Source organism: Octodon degus, unplaced genomic scaffold, assembly GCF_000260255.1.
Source record: "Octodon degus isolate 3935 unplaced genomic scaffold, OctDeg1.0 scaffold00053, whole genome shotgun sequence".
Classification (NCBI taxonomy): Eukaryota; Metazoa; Chordata; class Mammalia; order Rodentia; family Octodontidae; genus Octodon; species Octodon degus.
Window position 1 is genome coordinate 4,637,475 of NW_004524629.1, and position 15,682 is coordinate 4,653,156.

General features: G+C 42.1%; 1 protein-coding gene across 3 annotated transcripts in view; it reads left to right on the forward strand.

Moving 5' to 3' along the window:
• The first annotated feature begins 6,515 nt into the window (after positions 1–6,515).
• The window catches only part of Ubxn8 (UBX domain protein 8), a 38,463-nt gene continuing 29,296 nt past the window's right edge, over positions 6,516–15,682 (forward strand). For 2 of the 3 annotated variants that reach the window (XM_023717623.1, XM_004633296.2), the window contains exons 1-3: positions 6,516–6,608; positions 11,196–11,318; positions 14,350–14,417. In XM_023717623.1, coding sequence (XP_023573391.1) covers positions 6,521–6,608; positions 11,196–11,318; positions 14,350–14,417 — 279 coding nt within the window. In that variant the 5' untranslated portion in view covers positions 6,516–6,520. The remainder of the gene's footprint in view (positions 6,609–11,195; positions 11,319–14,349; positions 14,418–15,682) is intronic. The other variant, XM_023717624.1, reaches the window with a different exon arrangement.

The following is a 15,682-nucleotide window of genomic DNA, read 5'->3' on the forward strand; positions in this document are numbered from 1 at the left end:
GTTGATCTCCAGGCATGGTGATGGATGACTGTGATCCCAGCATTCAGGATACTGAGGCCAAGGAACTGCTGCAAGTTGAAGGTCAGCCTCAGACTTAGTCTCAAAGACCAAAATACAAAAAAGTTTTGATAAAACCACTTTTTTAATAAAAGAAAACATTGCTGGGCAAGGTGGCATGTGTCTGTAATCCCAGCTACTGAGAGGCTAAGGCAGAAGGACTGAAATCTGAGGTAATTCAAGGAAATGTAGGGAGATCTTGTCTCTCTCTCTCTCTCTTTTTTTTTTTTTTGGCTGAACCAGGGATTAAACTCAGGCCCTTGCACTTGCCAGGGAAGTGCTTATTCCACTGAGCCATCTCCCAAGCCCGGGAGATCTTGTCTCAAAAAATAAAAAAGGGAGATCTGGCTCAGTGGTAAATGTAGTCATTTGCTCTCCAGTACTACTCCCCACCAAATGTTAATAAAGAGTTGCTTGACATCTACTATTTACAAAACTCTCTTCCTTGGCACTGAGTTTGTGATTCAGTGGCAGAGTGCTACCTAGCATGTGGGAGGTGCTGTGGATCCTACACCCCTCCCCCAATCTCTTTCTTATGTATCACACTTACATAAGATTTTATTGTGAGATGCTCTGTATGGTGGGTAGCATGCCTGGGAGGAGGTTGAGACAGGAATATCACAAATTCAAGCTTAGCCTAGGCCACTTAGTGTTTCAGTAATATCTTACCTCAAAACAAAACAAAAAACCCCACAAAGACTATTATGAGATGCCTATGGTCCAGAGTTTAATTGCCACCACTAAGAACTAAGACCATTATGTCAATCAACATGATTTTACTGTTTGTTCCAGGGTATGCACAAGATACACTGTAACTCAGTATATACCTTCAACATGAGCCTTAGAAACTTACACAAAATCCACTTATCTGAATAATAAGGTGTTTGCCTGGCTATAAAGCTTCCTCCTTAGGCACCAAGATGCTGAATTGGGCAGTGAATTGGCAATCTCTTACCAGAAAGAGCCAGGGTTGGGCATAGAGTTCAGTGGCAGAGCACTTGCCTAACATGTACAAGGTGCTCTATTCAAATCCCCAGCATGGAAGAAAAAAAAAAAGAGAGAGGACAAATGGAGAGGACAGATCTGATTCTAATTTCTTCACCTTGCTGTGTACAATTATATTATGAATCATGTCAAAAACCAATGAAATCCATTGAAAAGGATACCCTAAACCACTTCAACGTATACCCTATAAAATTCATCCTTTATCTCTTCTCTGATATGCTACTATGATTATGTCAATAGTTATAGGGAGCCCTTCATGATCCTCATTTTGGTCCAGAAAGTTTAAATTTGTAATCCCATGTATAAGTTATTGGAATCCCATCAAGTTAATTTTAATCTACCACCTTTGGAGTAACTCATGGCAAGAATAAAGACACTAAAGCATATTTATAGTTATGAGGAGCCAAGGGGTCCCAAGTCCACATGGCTACGTGGAACATAGGCCTTGACCCAGGGCCCAACCCAAGTTTTATTCAGTCATGAAGGAGGAGTGGCTTAAGGATGAATGACTGAGAACTGCAGGAAGTAGGTGAGTACTGTTAGCTGGGCTAGGCAGGAGGCCTGCATTTACCTGTTATATGCAGAGAGAAGGATATGCAGAAAAAGTAATTTGCATTATACTATTGAGATAGTATCTAATATTTTGGGGTCTGGTGCTTTAGCTCTTATGTCTGATCTTTCAAGCCTGGGGAAGTCATAGCCTCTAACTTGAGGCTGGATCCCAGCCTACAGCGACAGCATAGAGCACTGGCTCTTTGTCCTGTCTTGACTGGGCTCATATTAAAGAGCAGGAAGTGTGAGTTATCAGGGAAACATGTGTGCTGCCTTCAAAGACTACCACCAGCATCTTAGCTAAACCAATATGCATTGCTTAAAGCCAGTAGTAGTTGGAGACTTCAGTTTTATGGCCCAAAGTTTCATGGGTGTCACCAGTAGATTAGGTGATATAGAAAGTCAGAAAAAACAATTAGGAAAGAAGGAAAGCATACCAAAATAAAGCTATGAAGAAGTGTTGAATTTCTGTTCCTATCTTTAGGCATGATGAATGTAGAGACAGGTGTTTCTAAACGAGGAAATAAAATAGGGGCCTCTTAAGTCTTTAGTTAATCATTACTAAGAGTGAAAAACAAACTTTACTAGTGAGGTTCCCCTGGGAAGCAAGTCAAAGACAGAGGGAAAAAGAAAAAAAAAGAGAGAGAAGAAAAGAGAAGAAATGAAATGAAACAAAATGAAACAGGGCTGGAGGAGATAGCTCAGCAGCATAAGTGCCTGCCTGGCAAGATAAGGTCCTGAGAGAGAGAGAAAGAAGAAGGAGGAAGAAGGAGGAGGAGGAGAGAGAGAGAGAGGAGAGAAGAGAGGAGAGAGGAGAGAGAGGAGAGAGAGGGGAAAAAAAGGAGAGAGAGGAGAGAGAGGGGAGAGAAAGGAGAGAGGGGAGAGAGAAACAGGTAAAGAAAGGCACCCAACAGTCATGGGACTTGCACTAAGGACCAGAGCTGACAGACAGGACACATAAAGAAATCCAGGTACACAAATGATAAGCCACCTGTACCGCCAATAAAATATAGGGAGAGCACAGGGGAGGGCTGATTCAGGGAGTAGGTACTCACACCTATGCACTAACATATACATATATACCTGTGTATTCATTCTAGAGTCACTATAGTACTCACTTTAGGATCACAGTCGAGTACAATAGATATCTACATGCCACCTTACTAACTGTAAGCTAACCAAAAAACACCTCCTTGCCAACTAGCTGCCCACCCCAAAGATAAGGCCTTAAAAGGTCTACTAAGGATAAATAAAGAGACAGAAAGAAGCTATACATCGACCACCAGAAGAAACAATGTTAGACAGAGGTGCCCAGAAGAAAGTACAGTTATGGCAAATTCCAGGGGCAGGGAAAAAGCCACCCCCCCATAAAAATACCTGAAAACAAAGTGTCCAGGGATCATCCATCTTTTTGCAGGGAGCCAGGAATCCTCCTGTAGACCTCTAAGGGGACTCGAGAAATCTTGAGGGTGCACCTTCCTGTTGGGACCTGGAGAGGTCCTTGCTCCATCTACAAGGGCCACAATGCTGACCAAAGAGGTCAGCATGGTCAGCAGGGCTAAGGCAGGAGGATCACTGTGAGCTCAAGATCAGCCTGTGCAACAAAGTAAGGTCAAGGTCAGCCTGAACTGCATAGCAAGACCCTGTCGGAAACACACACACACACACACACACACACACACACACACACACGAATACAGAATAGGGGTTTTTCCTATAGAGAGTTGGGTTAGTGACACTTCCTGGCTTTTTGAAGGTGACTGATACCTACTCAGGATATCAATCCCTGGTATGTGAGTACTTTTATCTATCAGAAGTGTTGGGTCTCTTCCACAGAAGGTATATTATCTTTTCCTTCAGGGCCAGCCTATAATATGTCTAATACATCTAATTCAGCTTCCTACAACATGGTGTTCTCACTCTTATATGACATAAGCAAGCAGGAAGTACAAAGGCAGAATGGACTACAATGTGTCACGATGACCAGCCATTTCTAAGAGACAGGAGCAACTGGAACTGGAACAGGATCTATTACCTGGGCAACTAACTCAAGTACACTGGCTGGGGTGGAGTGGGGGGAACATTTTCTGCTACACTGGAGCCCCCTACCCTGATTCCTTCTTATCAGAGTAGCTATCTTCTCTTTTCTCCTCCCTTTTCCTCTTTACACATAGTGTCTACCTTTTGTTAAATTTTTTCCCTCTAATTTATTATTGGGGCTAAATTATGATATCAGTGGGCAGCCCAGACAACAGAACAGCAGTACTCCTCCTCCAGATGCAACAATGAACACTAGACATACAATAGACACTTGAGTCAATATAGTTATTTGATATGATATTAATAATTGAAATTACTTCAATGAGGTTGTATCCTCATAGTTTTTACCTTTTGCAGGATGAAGTTCTTAGCCTAATATAAAGTCTTAGCTAGCTCCAAAGTACTTTGAACAACTTTTTTTTTTAAAAGACAGTTTTTCTATGCCATTCAGGCTGGCCTTGAACTTATTTTGTGGCCCAGGCTGGCCTTGAACTGGTAGCAATCCTGCTTCAGCTTCCAGAGTACTGAGATTACACACACATGTGCCACCATGCCCAGTTTAGGCCCCCTTACTGAAGCTCTAAAATGCATCAATATTTTAACCACTGATAGTTACTAAACTTGAAATCCCACTCTTCTTTTCAGATCCTTCCACCTAAATCCCTACCTTTACAACACATTTCAGGCAGCATTTCCACAGGAAGTGCTTCTCCAAGCTGCTTTTGGCGCACCCTAGTCATAGCCCTCAAGCATTGTATTGTATTTCTGTTCACAGTCTATCTTTCCCATTTAGTTGAGTTTGTTGATGACAAATTCAATAACGTTTACATATTTGAATCTTTAGGAATTCTAAAGTACCAGGCAAGTTGTTACTGACACAGGGAGAAAAACTGATCTCAGGTGGATGACCTCCAAATGATATAGGGGAAAAATGAAACACCCTACCTGAAAAGTACCTGGGATGAGTTTGTGTTCTCTAAAACCAAAGAATGAATTTTAGGAACAAACAGAAGTTATGAGCAGAACATATTTATTGGAGGAAAGAAAGTTTCTGTCCAAGAGAGTGACAGAAGAGGGGCCCCTGAGTGGGTAATCCTCCAAAACTGTCTTTTCCAGGAATTTTTATAGAGTAAAACCATGTGGTGAGGCAGGTGGAGAACATGGGAATTCACTTAGGTGGGCATGAGATGGATAAAACTATGGACAACCAATGAGGTAACAAGCATCATACAACTGATTAAACCCAGTACCAAATGAGGAAGTGAGCCATGTAGCCAGTGGGCATGAATATGGAACAGGGTTGTTTCCTGTTGGTGGTTGGGTTAGTGACTCATTTGGGCTCTCTTAAGGTGATTGATACCTATTTAGAATGTCAATCCCTGATGTCCATCCCTAGGGAAGTATGCAGCTGTATTTGTTTCTTCTTTTGTCTTCAAGTCTGGCCTAGAGGGAGTGTCCGTCTCTTCCAAGTTGCAAAGTCACCTTGTCTTCCATACTGCTTCCTTCAGGGCCTGGTCCTGTGTACCTCTAATATTTCTATCTAATTCAGCTGCCTACAACATTCCTCCCCCTCTGAAGCAATAGTTCGAACTGCCATGAGGGTACCATGGGCGATGGCCACTCTGGCTTCTTCAGGCTAAAAGGGGTTGTAGTTGTGAGCCTGCAGTCAGAGGTACTCTCTATAGAGGTTGTACCTAAAGGCTCTCAATAGACACCAAGCATTATTCTCTCAGGTAGGCGGAAGAGCCTTTTAAGTCTGGAGGAGACAAAGCCAAAGAAACAGTTAAACATGTATAGGCCAAATAATAACATCAACAGGATAATTATGAATACAGGAAAAAATGATTTTCACCAAGTAGACAGTAATGACTTTCCATAAAAATGATAAAGATATGGTCCACGGGACCTTAGCATTTTACATACCATTGATTTGATATCTAATATTTTTTTTTAAATTTTATTTATTTATGTGTGTGTGTGTGTGTGGCCAGCTCAGCCCACCAGGGGGCGGGGCTGGCTGGCATGTGGTGCTGGGGGATTGAACCATGGTCCCTGTGCTTTTTTGCTAAGCTTGTTCTAAGTAGGTGCTTTAGACCACTGAGCCATCTCACCAGCCCCGATATCTAATATTTTGAACAGCTATTGAGACATTAGAACTATCTGGAAGGTAAGAACTTTTTAAGTTTGTAATTATAAAAAGACTAATCAGAACGTTTTATAGGTCCATTAGCAAGTATCTCTTAGCTGAGTTGCAGACTGGGACAAGCACCACAGATTGAGTCAAGGGATGGAAATGAGGTCACAGACCCATCAGGCCAAGATGAAGTCATCAACTATAGCACCTGTGGGCAAAACTGCAAAGGAGAGCAACAAGGGGTAGCTGGTCTACATTATCTGGCCCTGTGGAGATGTGGGGGCGGCAGCTGTTTGGCGTCAGGCCTCACTTTTGAGCTGTCTTCCCGTAGGAACTATTAGGAAGATAAAGAAAGGTGCTTAGTAAACTGTGACCCAAAGTAATCACCTTGTAGGCCGCAAGCCCAGTCTGTCTGGCTTCTGCACAGTGTCAACTACCCCAGCAGTTAGCCTGCAGTTAGTTTCACTTTCTTTAGCAAAGGCAGCTAGACAGCCTGGCTGGCTTCCAAAAAGCCACAGCTCTAAGAATCTGCGCCTCTTTGGACACGAGGTGACAGGTCTTCCTTGTGAGACACTGCACATTCAAAACCAAGCTGTTCTCAGACCAGCCACTAACCATTTCGGTGGGGTCTGGTGCGTCCCTTGCCCGAATTCCTTCTACCGGAAGGGCTCCAGCCACCCTCCCAAGGCCTGCCGGGAAGGGGCGGTCGGCCAGGAGGGCACTTCCGCCGCTATGGCGTCCCGGGCGGCTGTGGTCATCTGCTTTCTTGCCGCTGTCCCTTTCTTATGTCTGGAGCTTCAGCGTGGGATCCCAGAGATAGGTAACTGTCCAATTTTATCTTCTGCTGCTCACGGCTGGGACATTTTCACACAGCTGTCGCACAGAATCATCTCCGCGGCCGCGGCACGGCGGAGCGGCGTTGACTACAGTTCCCAGAGTGCACCACGCCGCCTCCCTCTTCCGCGTCCGACTGCTTTTGGCGGAAACAGCTCCGGGGCTAGCTGAGATTTGCGTGGGAAAAGACAGACTCGAGGAGTACCGGGTAGTTGCAGACAGTATTGTATTTCTACATTTCACTGCGTGCTCAGAAGAAAAAATAAAGTCAAGAGAAGGAAGGACGGGGGAACTGGAGTATGTCAGCAAAAGGAGTGCGACACATGGGAACAGACGGGTGAAGGCCGATGTGGCTGATCAAGGAGGCAGGAAAGAGGCCCAAGATAGTGCAATTCGGTCACTGAACCCCCATATAGGTCAAACATTAAACCCTATGCATTATTTCATTTGATATATTCGAAAACTGTAAAGAGTTTGTAAATGTTTCTCCCCGCCAGTGGGGATTGACCCAAGATCTTTCATACTGACCTACATCCCCCAGCCCATTTAAATTTTGAGACCGAGTCTCGCCAACTGACAGAATTGCCCAGGCTGGGTACGAATTTGTGATCCTGCCTCAACCTTCCGGAGTGCTGGGATTACTAATCCCCATTCTACAGTAGAGGAAACTGAGGCTCTCGGGAGGACAAATGATTTTCTTGACCTTTTCGAAAGGTCTTCCCGGATTCTGTGTGGAGCATGTTTTGGAAGGAAGCTATAATGGAAGGCAATGAGGAAAGCTAGGATTTAGAAGCTGGTAAATAGCACGCTGGCCTGGATGAGGATAACAGATGAAATGAGCAGGGATCAGGCTTGTTTGATGGTTTGATTTTATGTGAGAGACAGCAGGGGATTGAACAACCATAGATTGCTGGTCAGGCCAGTGGTAACGAGGACAACGGATGTAGAAAATCAGGAGTTGATTTTTGAACATAGTGATAAGTTTATATGTCTATCTTTCTTCGTAAGCAGAGCTCTAACATAAAAATCATGATAGGACTGGGGAGACAGCTCAGTGGCTTAGGTGCCTGCCTGGCAAGTGGAAGGTCCTAGTGCAATTCTCGGTACAAAAAACAAAAATCATGCTTAAGGGGGGCTTGGTGGTGCTGCCGATTATCTCGGCACTCAGGAAGGCTAAGGCAGGAAAACCACAACTAGAGCCCAGCTGGAGAATTTAGCAATTTAATGAGACCCTCTCTCAAAATACCATTGAGAAAAAAACCCAAAGAAACCCTCTTAGCTCTTTGCCCTCTCCATCTTCTCTGCTGCTGAAGAGTCAAGTGGACAGAACTGTTTTTTGAAATAAGATATTTAAAAAAAAAAAAATTGGACCAGCCAGATAGCTCAACAGACTAAAGCGCCTGCTTAGGCAGATGCAGGGACTGGGGTTCAGTCCCCGGTGTGCTGTGCCAGCCCCACCCTGGGGGGCACTGAGAGGGTCAATGAGACTGGGCTTGGTGGTGCACACCTGTAATCCCAGCGCTTGGGTGGCTAAAAACAGGATCAGTATCAGTCTGATCATATAGTGAGACCTAGTACTAAATACATAAAAGAAAAAAAATTTACTCAAACTATGTTGATATATTACAAGACCTTTAGCGAAATGATAAATAAAAAAGTTAAGTTCACACTTAACTGTTGCAAAAGTGGCCTGCTGCCCTGCCTTTACAGCACCCTCCCTAGGACTGCTCCTCTATCAGCTCTGGCCTCAGGGAAATGCACTTCTGGAGGGTAGAGGCCATCTCCGCTGTGTTTTTGTATTCCCAGAAGTTATCCCTATGTCCTATTTATTTTTTTGAAATAAGGTTTTGTTTATATAGTCTAGGCTAGGCCTGAACTATCAGTCCTCTCTCAGCTGCCCATGTATTGGAATTACATACAGACTTGCCACCATGCCTGTCTGCAAAGTCTAATGACACTAGGCCAAAGTGCTAGGAAGTACAAATAGGCTCCTGGCACTATCTCTTAGTTCTTGACATTTATTTTTTTGTTTTGTTGTATTTAGGACAGGGTCTACAGGATCTCACTGTGTAGATCAGACTTAGTGGTTCTCCTATTTTCAGCCTCCCAAGTGCTGGGATTACAGGCAAGTGCCACCACACTCTCTCGACTTCACCACGTCTGCTTTTGACATTTTTTACAGAATTTTTTAATGTGAACTGCAGTTGTTTCCTATGGCTTCTTTTTTTGTGGGTTTATTTGGTGGTACCAGGGATCAAACTCAGGACCTTGTGCTCACCAGGCAAGCGCATATTCTGTTGATCTATCTCCTCGGTGCCCTTTTTCCCCCCACTTTTTTTTTTTTTTTTTTTAAAGTGGGTCTCAGTAGCTCAGGCTGGCCTTGAACTCACTGTGTACTTAACCCCAGGGTGACCTCAACCTCACAATGACCTCCTGTCCCTGGCTGGATGCTGATATTCTTAGAGGCTGCCATTTGGAGTCTGAGAGGATGATACAGGGGTAGAAATGGAACTATTCAGTTGCCTGCTATCTTTTTAGACATCCAGTATTGAAAAGTGATCCATATTTTTTTTGCTATTGTCTAAAAGCCTTCACTGCCATGCTGGTAATCAAACCAAGAGCCTTGTGTATGCTAGGCCTGTTCTCTCTCACTAAGATACATTTCCAGGCCTTTCCAATTCATTTTATGTGTAGTGAAATTAAATATTTAAGGCTGGTTCCTCAGTTTCCTTATCCTTCAAAGTGCCCTGGTTATAGGCTGTGGAACTTAACTATATACCTTCCTTAAGAATGCCCCTGAAACCTTAATTTAAATATCTTTTTACTTGAAAGTTGTACATACAAATTTAGTTCTTTTTTCTTTTTAAAATGTATTTAGTACAGGGTCTCACTATACAGATCAGACTTGTAGTGATTCTCCTGTTTTTAGCCTCCCAAGCGCTGGGATTACAGGTGCACCTTACCACACTCAAATGACACTCACTGTCTGTGCACCCTGGGGGTGGGCAGAGCAAGCTGGGGATCGAACCTGGCTGCTGCTCTCTGCCTTAGCAGGCGCTTTAGTCCACTGAGCTATCTGGCCCGTCCTTCAAATTTAGTTCTTTTGTATTCCTATGTGATTCTTGCAGATTGCTTACTTTTTAGCACAAAAAGCAATATTATGCTACATATATCACATAGCTCAGTACTTTCTGTCTGTACCAATTAGGTGTTAAATTACTTTTGTAATGGCTGGAGTTACCCTAGATTCAGTTACATATTGTATTGAATAACACCTGAGTCAGTAGTTAATGTTATCAAAAATTGGAGGAGCTGTGATTAAAAAGAAATTTCTTCTTTAAACTTTCCTTTTTTTTAAGGCTAATGTATGTTTTCAGTCTAGAGCATTGCTGGGCATAGTGGCACACACCTATAAGCACTGGTGGGGCTGAGGAAGGAGGACTGCTAAGAGTCCAAGCCAGCCTGGGCTACATAGTAAGATCCTGTCTCAAAAAAAAAAACAAAACAAGAAAAAAAGAAAAGAAAAGCATTTAACTCTTGTTTTTATTGTTCCTTCTTTAATGTTTAATTGACTGTCATCTGCAATCACATTGTTCATATGGTTTTTTATGCCGCCAAGAAACATTAGGAAGTTAAAAGACAAAAAAAAAAGACAAAACAAGACCAAAAACTCTTAGAAACCATTTTACCTAGTTTTGTCTTCCCTTAACATTTAGCAAATTTTGTCACACAAAGCAGGTGTTCTACATATTTTTTTATTTTTATTTATTATTATTTGTGTGTGTGTGTGTGTGTGTGTGTGTGTGGCCAGCTCAGCCCACCAGGGGGCGGGGCTGGCTGGCATGTGGTGCTGGGGGATTGAACTGTGGTCCCTGTGCTTTGCTAAGCTTGTTCTAAGTAGGTGCTTTAGACCACTGAGCCATCTCACCAGCCCCTGTTCTACATATTTTAAATTATATAAATTTCCCCCTCCTTTCTGGGTAGGAAGAAACCCAAAACTCATGTTTTACTGACTTTTTATTTGCCTGTTTGTCTTCTGATTACTACTGGCATGCCAGGGAGATAACTCAGTGGTATAAGTACCTGCCTAGCAAGCACAAGGTCCTGAGTTCGATCCCTAATACCAAAACAAAAGGATGAATACTGGAGATTGAACCCAGGACCTTTACACTAAGCTACCTCCCAGTCCTTTATATTTTATTTTGAGACAGGATCTTGTTAGGTCACTTAAGTTGCCCAGGAAGGACTCAAAATTTGCCTTCCTCATCCTGAGCTTTCCAGAGTGCTGGGATGACAGATGTCCCCCACCATGGCTGCTGCTCTACTATTTATAATGTAACTGAGTGCTAAAATTATAACTCTTCATAAAATAGAAGATCTTTATTCTAGAATTATTTTTCTGCAGGTTCATTCTGGTAATGATACCTATTATGAATTTTAGTGTCTAAAAGAGAATTGTAAGACAGTTACATAACTTACTATACATTTTTAGTGTAAGTACTCTATTGCTACTTATTTGTATCAAAATTTTTAAATTAAAAAAATTTAAATGTTATTCTTTTTTTCCTATAAGGGATTAAAGATTTCATTTTGCTGTGTGGACGGATTTTTTTACTGCTTGCTCTTCTTACTTTAATTATTTCCGTGACTGCCTCATTGCTTAACTCACTCAAATCTTCCCAAGTTTGTCTGAAAGGTGAGTTTATTCTTTATGTTTCCCTTCAAACTATTCTACTGACATATCTTTTATTTATTGCATGGTAATAACTATGAATTTGTGATGTGTAATTTCAAGGGGCATGATAATTTATAACTCCTGGGATGGTTATTTTGAATGGACTGTAAATCTCAACATTTTTTATCAGAAATTATAAACTTTCCTTATATATCCTTCTGAAATTGTCATTTCTGAGTTGTTGCATTGTAAATGACCTAATTTTCCATTGTGTATTAATTTCACTTAAACTGCTGTGTGATAGCTATGATTTGTAAACTTTTCCGAAGAGTAATTCTGTCTACCATAGTCTTGAAAAGGCTTTTCATTGTCATTTTAAGTTTTATTCTATCTAAAATAATTTAGGCACTTTTGTCTTATGTGTAGCTAAGTCCTTTTAATTTTAGGAAATCATGCTTGTTTTTATTTTTGTTTCTGTTTTGATAAGTTAGAGTTTGAGTTCTAGAAGCCTTCTAATAATACTGTATGTAGACTCAGAATAGATGGCTTTTAAAGCTAAAAGCTGCATTCTTTTACGTAGTAGAAGAAAGTTTACCAGTCATGAATTTAGTGGCTTACATTTTTTGATTTATTTAAATGTAAATAAATGAAATATTAAAACATTTAAATGTTAAAGAAATAAAGCACAAAAATCATGCTGTGCAAGCTGGGCAGGGTGGTGCACACCTGTAATCCCAGCAGGCTGAGAAAGGAGGATCGATGGGAGTTCAAGACCAGACTGGGCTACAAAGTGAGCTCAAGGCCAGCCTGAACTGGGTAGTTGAGACTTTGTCTCAAAAAGACAAAAACAGGGGCTGGGGAGATAGCTCAGTAGAATAAGTGCTTCCCTGGGAAGTGCAAGGGCCTGAGTTCAATCCCCGGTTCCGCCTAAAAAAAAAAAAAGACAGAAACAAAACAATCATGCTATACAGTTTAATCATAGTGACCATATAGGTGTTTCAAGATATCTTAATCATGGTACTACTTTTTTGTTTTCATTTTAATAACTTATTTGGTGTTTTATACTTGGTATGACACAGTTAGAAATTAAGAGTATCGTAATTTCCTTTATAAAGGAATTTTGTGTTAAATACATTTTCAGGGATGGGGGTATAAAGGCATGATTAGCATGAACAAAGCCCTGAGTTCAGTTCTTAGCACTCATTAATAAATAAAAATAAAATATTTTGGGCCAGGGAGATGGCTCAGTGGAATAAGCACTTCCCTGGCAAGGGCAAGGGCCTGAGTTCAATCCCTGGTTCCACCAAAAAAAATAAATAAATAAATAAAATATTTTGATACCAGTGAGATACTTGGTGCTTGCTTACATTTCAACTAGCAGGTCAAGCGGTCTGTGTTCTGTTGTACAAATAAGGGGAATCTGTCTTTGCCATAGTTTCTGTACTTTTAAGCACATCTGTATCTTTTTGGCTGAAGTACAAGTTATTTGGTAAATTTATGAATTGACAATTGAGAGACATAATCTTCAAGTGACAGCTACTGTTTTCTAATATGCAATATCTTTAAACTGTGTTTAGTGACTTGCAGGGGTCCACCCCTCGTAAAGGGGAACAGGGTAGAGGGAAGAAGGAATAAAAAAGAAACCTGGGTTTGGGAGGACCAAGCTGCTGGCTCAGCTACTATGTTTATTGGTTCTGAGGATATATACAGAAAGTTTTGAACAAGTGCCCAACATTTGCCCTAATTAACTCTAAGCCTTCCCTGTTTGCCTGGGAACAGAGTAGCTTGCCAAGGCCAAACTGATAAACAGGAGACCATACATTCCAGAGCCCTGGGAATGCAGGTGAGCGCTTTGCTCAAACTCTGGGACTACAGTGAGCCTGTTGCTTAGACTGCAGGTCAAGGAAGCTGGGCACGTTGCCACATTTACTTCCTTATGATTGTTCATTCTGGGACCTGGTCTCTAACAGTGCCTGATTACTGGCAGATTCTCTTCTAAAAAACCAGCGTGCTGACATACTTCCTATCTCTGCTATTGTCATCGGATACTGAGATATAAAAGTGTACAGGTTTGGTGCATCAGAGGTTCAGAAACAGTTTATAGGGGCTTAAAGATTATCCCCTAGGTGCCATATCCAGTGGCAAGAGGATGGCACTCACTATGCCTGCACTTGTCTACTTCATATTTCATGTGCAGTAATGGCTTTCTGTGCTGTGCCCTAGACCTGCTAGAGCCCTGCTGAAGCAAGAAAAATAGGGTTCTGGTGGCTGGTGGCCAAAAGAAGAGGTGAACAACCATTACTCCAGCCCTACCTCACCTGCGATAAAAACAGGAGGGCTCTTTGCCAGCATGAGTCAATTTTGCCCCAGAGACCTACCACAAGTACTAAGACTCATTCATGCACTAGAGACACTGAGGGCGCTACATGCTGCTGGGCTTTATGCTTGTGCGTGTAGGTTATGCTGTTGCTACACTGATTTATACATACGCTAATGCATTTCATAGAGAACATTTCTAATCTCAAGGTACTCCAACAACAGGGCTTCTCTATCTGTGCAGGAGCCTGCATTCTGGGCTTTTCTGAGGAGCAGCCTGCTGCTATCTATCTGTGATTCTTATAAACTCTCTTTACTATTACTTGTTAGTTAGCTCTGTCTAATTCCATCTCTCCTGAGTCAAAGAACTCACAAATCCAGTGACATCATCAGAATGTTCTGGAGGCCTCTTTAGCAATACTGTTATACATCATAACACTTGGCAGAGAATTATTTTCAGAAGAGACCATGTTATAAACTTTGCTATAGATTTCATGGGCAGAATTCTTTGTTTCAACTATTTGCATGTGCTTTATTTTTATTTCTTGAAAAAATACAATCTTTGACATCCATCTCTTCCTCCGCCTCAGCCTCCTGAGAGCTGGGATTACAGGTGTGCCCCACCATGCCCAGCTGTTCCAAAATATTAAAATCTACAGACTATCTTCAGAGAATATGCCCTTTGACTTACTGATATGTGTACATTAAAAAACCTTTTTGTGTTTTGATGTCTTAGAAGATGGAGAAGAGAATAAGAGAAGACAACTTGTGAGAAAAAAACAACAAGAAGCACAGATTGCAAAGGTAAGGCATAATTGCTCATCTTATGCAGATATGTGCCTAATAATAAAGATGCACGTATGTATCTATAATACATATTATATATGTACATATATGTTTATGTGTGTATTTATGTATTTAGTGTGTGTATGTGTTGGGGGGGAGATGGAAAAGGAGAGGGAGAGATAGGGTCTCACAATGTAATTTAGGCTGGTCTTGAATTCACTGTGCATCCCAGGCTGGCCTTGAACTCATGATGATCCTCCTGCCTCAGCCTCCCGAGTGTTGAGGAGTAATTTAGTGTGCTCTGTATCTCTTGATTCTTTTGCAGTTGTCCTTCTCTAGAGAAAACTCCTTCACACCCCTGCTGAGGGATTTAAAGCCAAGTCAAGTGGGAACTGGTAGTTGGCGTGTGTGTCCCTCTTTACACTCTCCACCTTACTTGTTCACTCCTGTCTTCCAGAGGCCTGTGGATAAACCCTCCACTTCTGGTGGTGTGTGATAGGGAAGTTGGTCTGGGGGTCCTGTAGGCAGCTGAATTAGATAGAAATATTATAGACAGGGGCTGGAGAGATGGCTCAGTGGTCTAAAGCACCTACTTGGAACAAGCTTGGCAAAGTACAGGGACCGTGGTTCAATCCCCCAGCACCACATGCCAGCCAGCCGCGCCCCCTGGTGGGCTGAGCTGGCCACACACACACACGCACACACACACACACACACACACACACACACACGATAAATAAATGTTAAAAAAAAAATAAAAAAAAAAAAGAAATATTATAGACAGTCAGGCAGGGCCAGGCCCTCCAGGAGATAGCACAGAAAGCAAGCTACCTTACAACTGTAAGAGGTATGGATGCTCCTGCTGTGGACCTAAAAACCAAAGTTCGAACAAACGCTCACCTCCCTAAAGATAAGCATCCAGGATTGATCATCACCTTGACGAAGCCAGAAGAGTTACTAATCCAACTGCTACCGGCTGGCTACTGGATAAATTCCTGTTCTATATTCATCCCTGCTTGCTATGTGACTTGCTTCTCCATTCAGTTCTGGATTTAATCAATTTTACTTGAGCAATGCTGCTTGTCATCTCATTGGTTGACCATAGTTTTGTCCCACCTCATGCCCTCCTAAACAAGTTCCCATGTTTTCCGCCTTACGCCTGCCTCACTGCATGGTTTTCTGGAAGCTAGAGCTTCCTAGGGACAACCTGTTTAGGCTTCCCTTCTGTTCCTCTCTCTTGGACAGAAGCTTTCTTTCTCCAATAAGTATTATTCTGTTGGGGG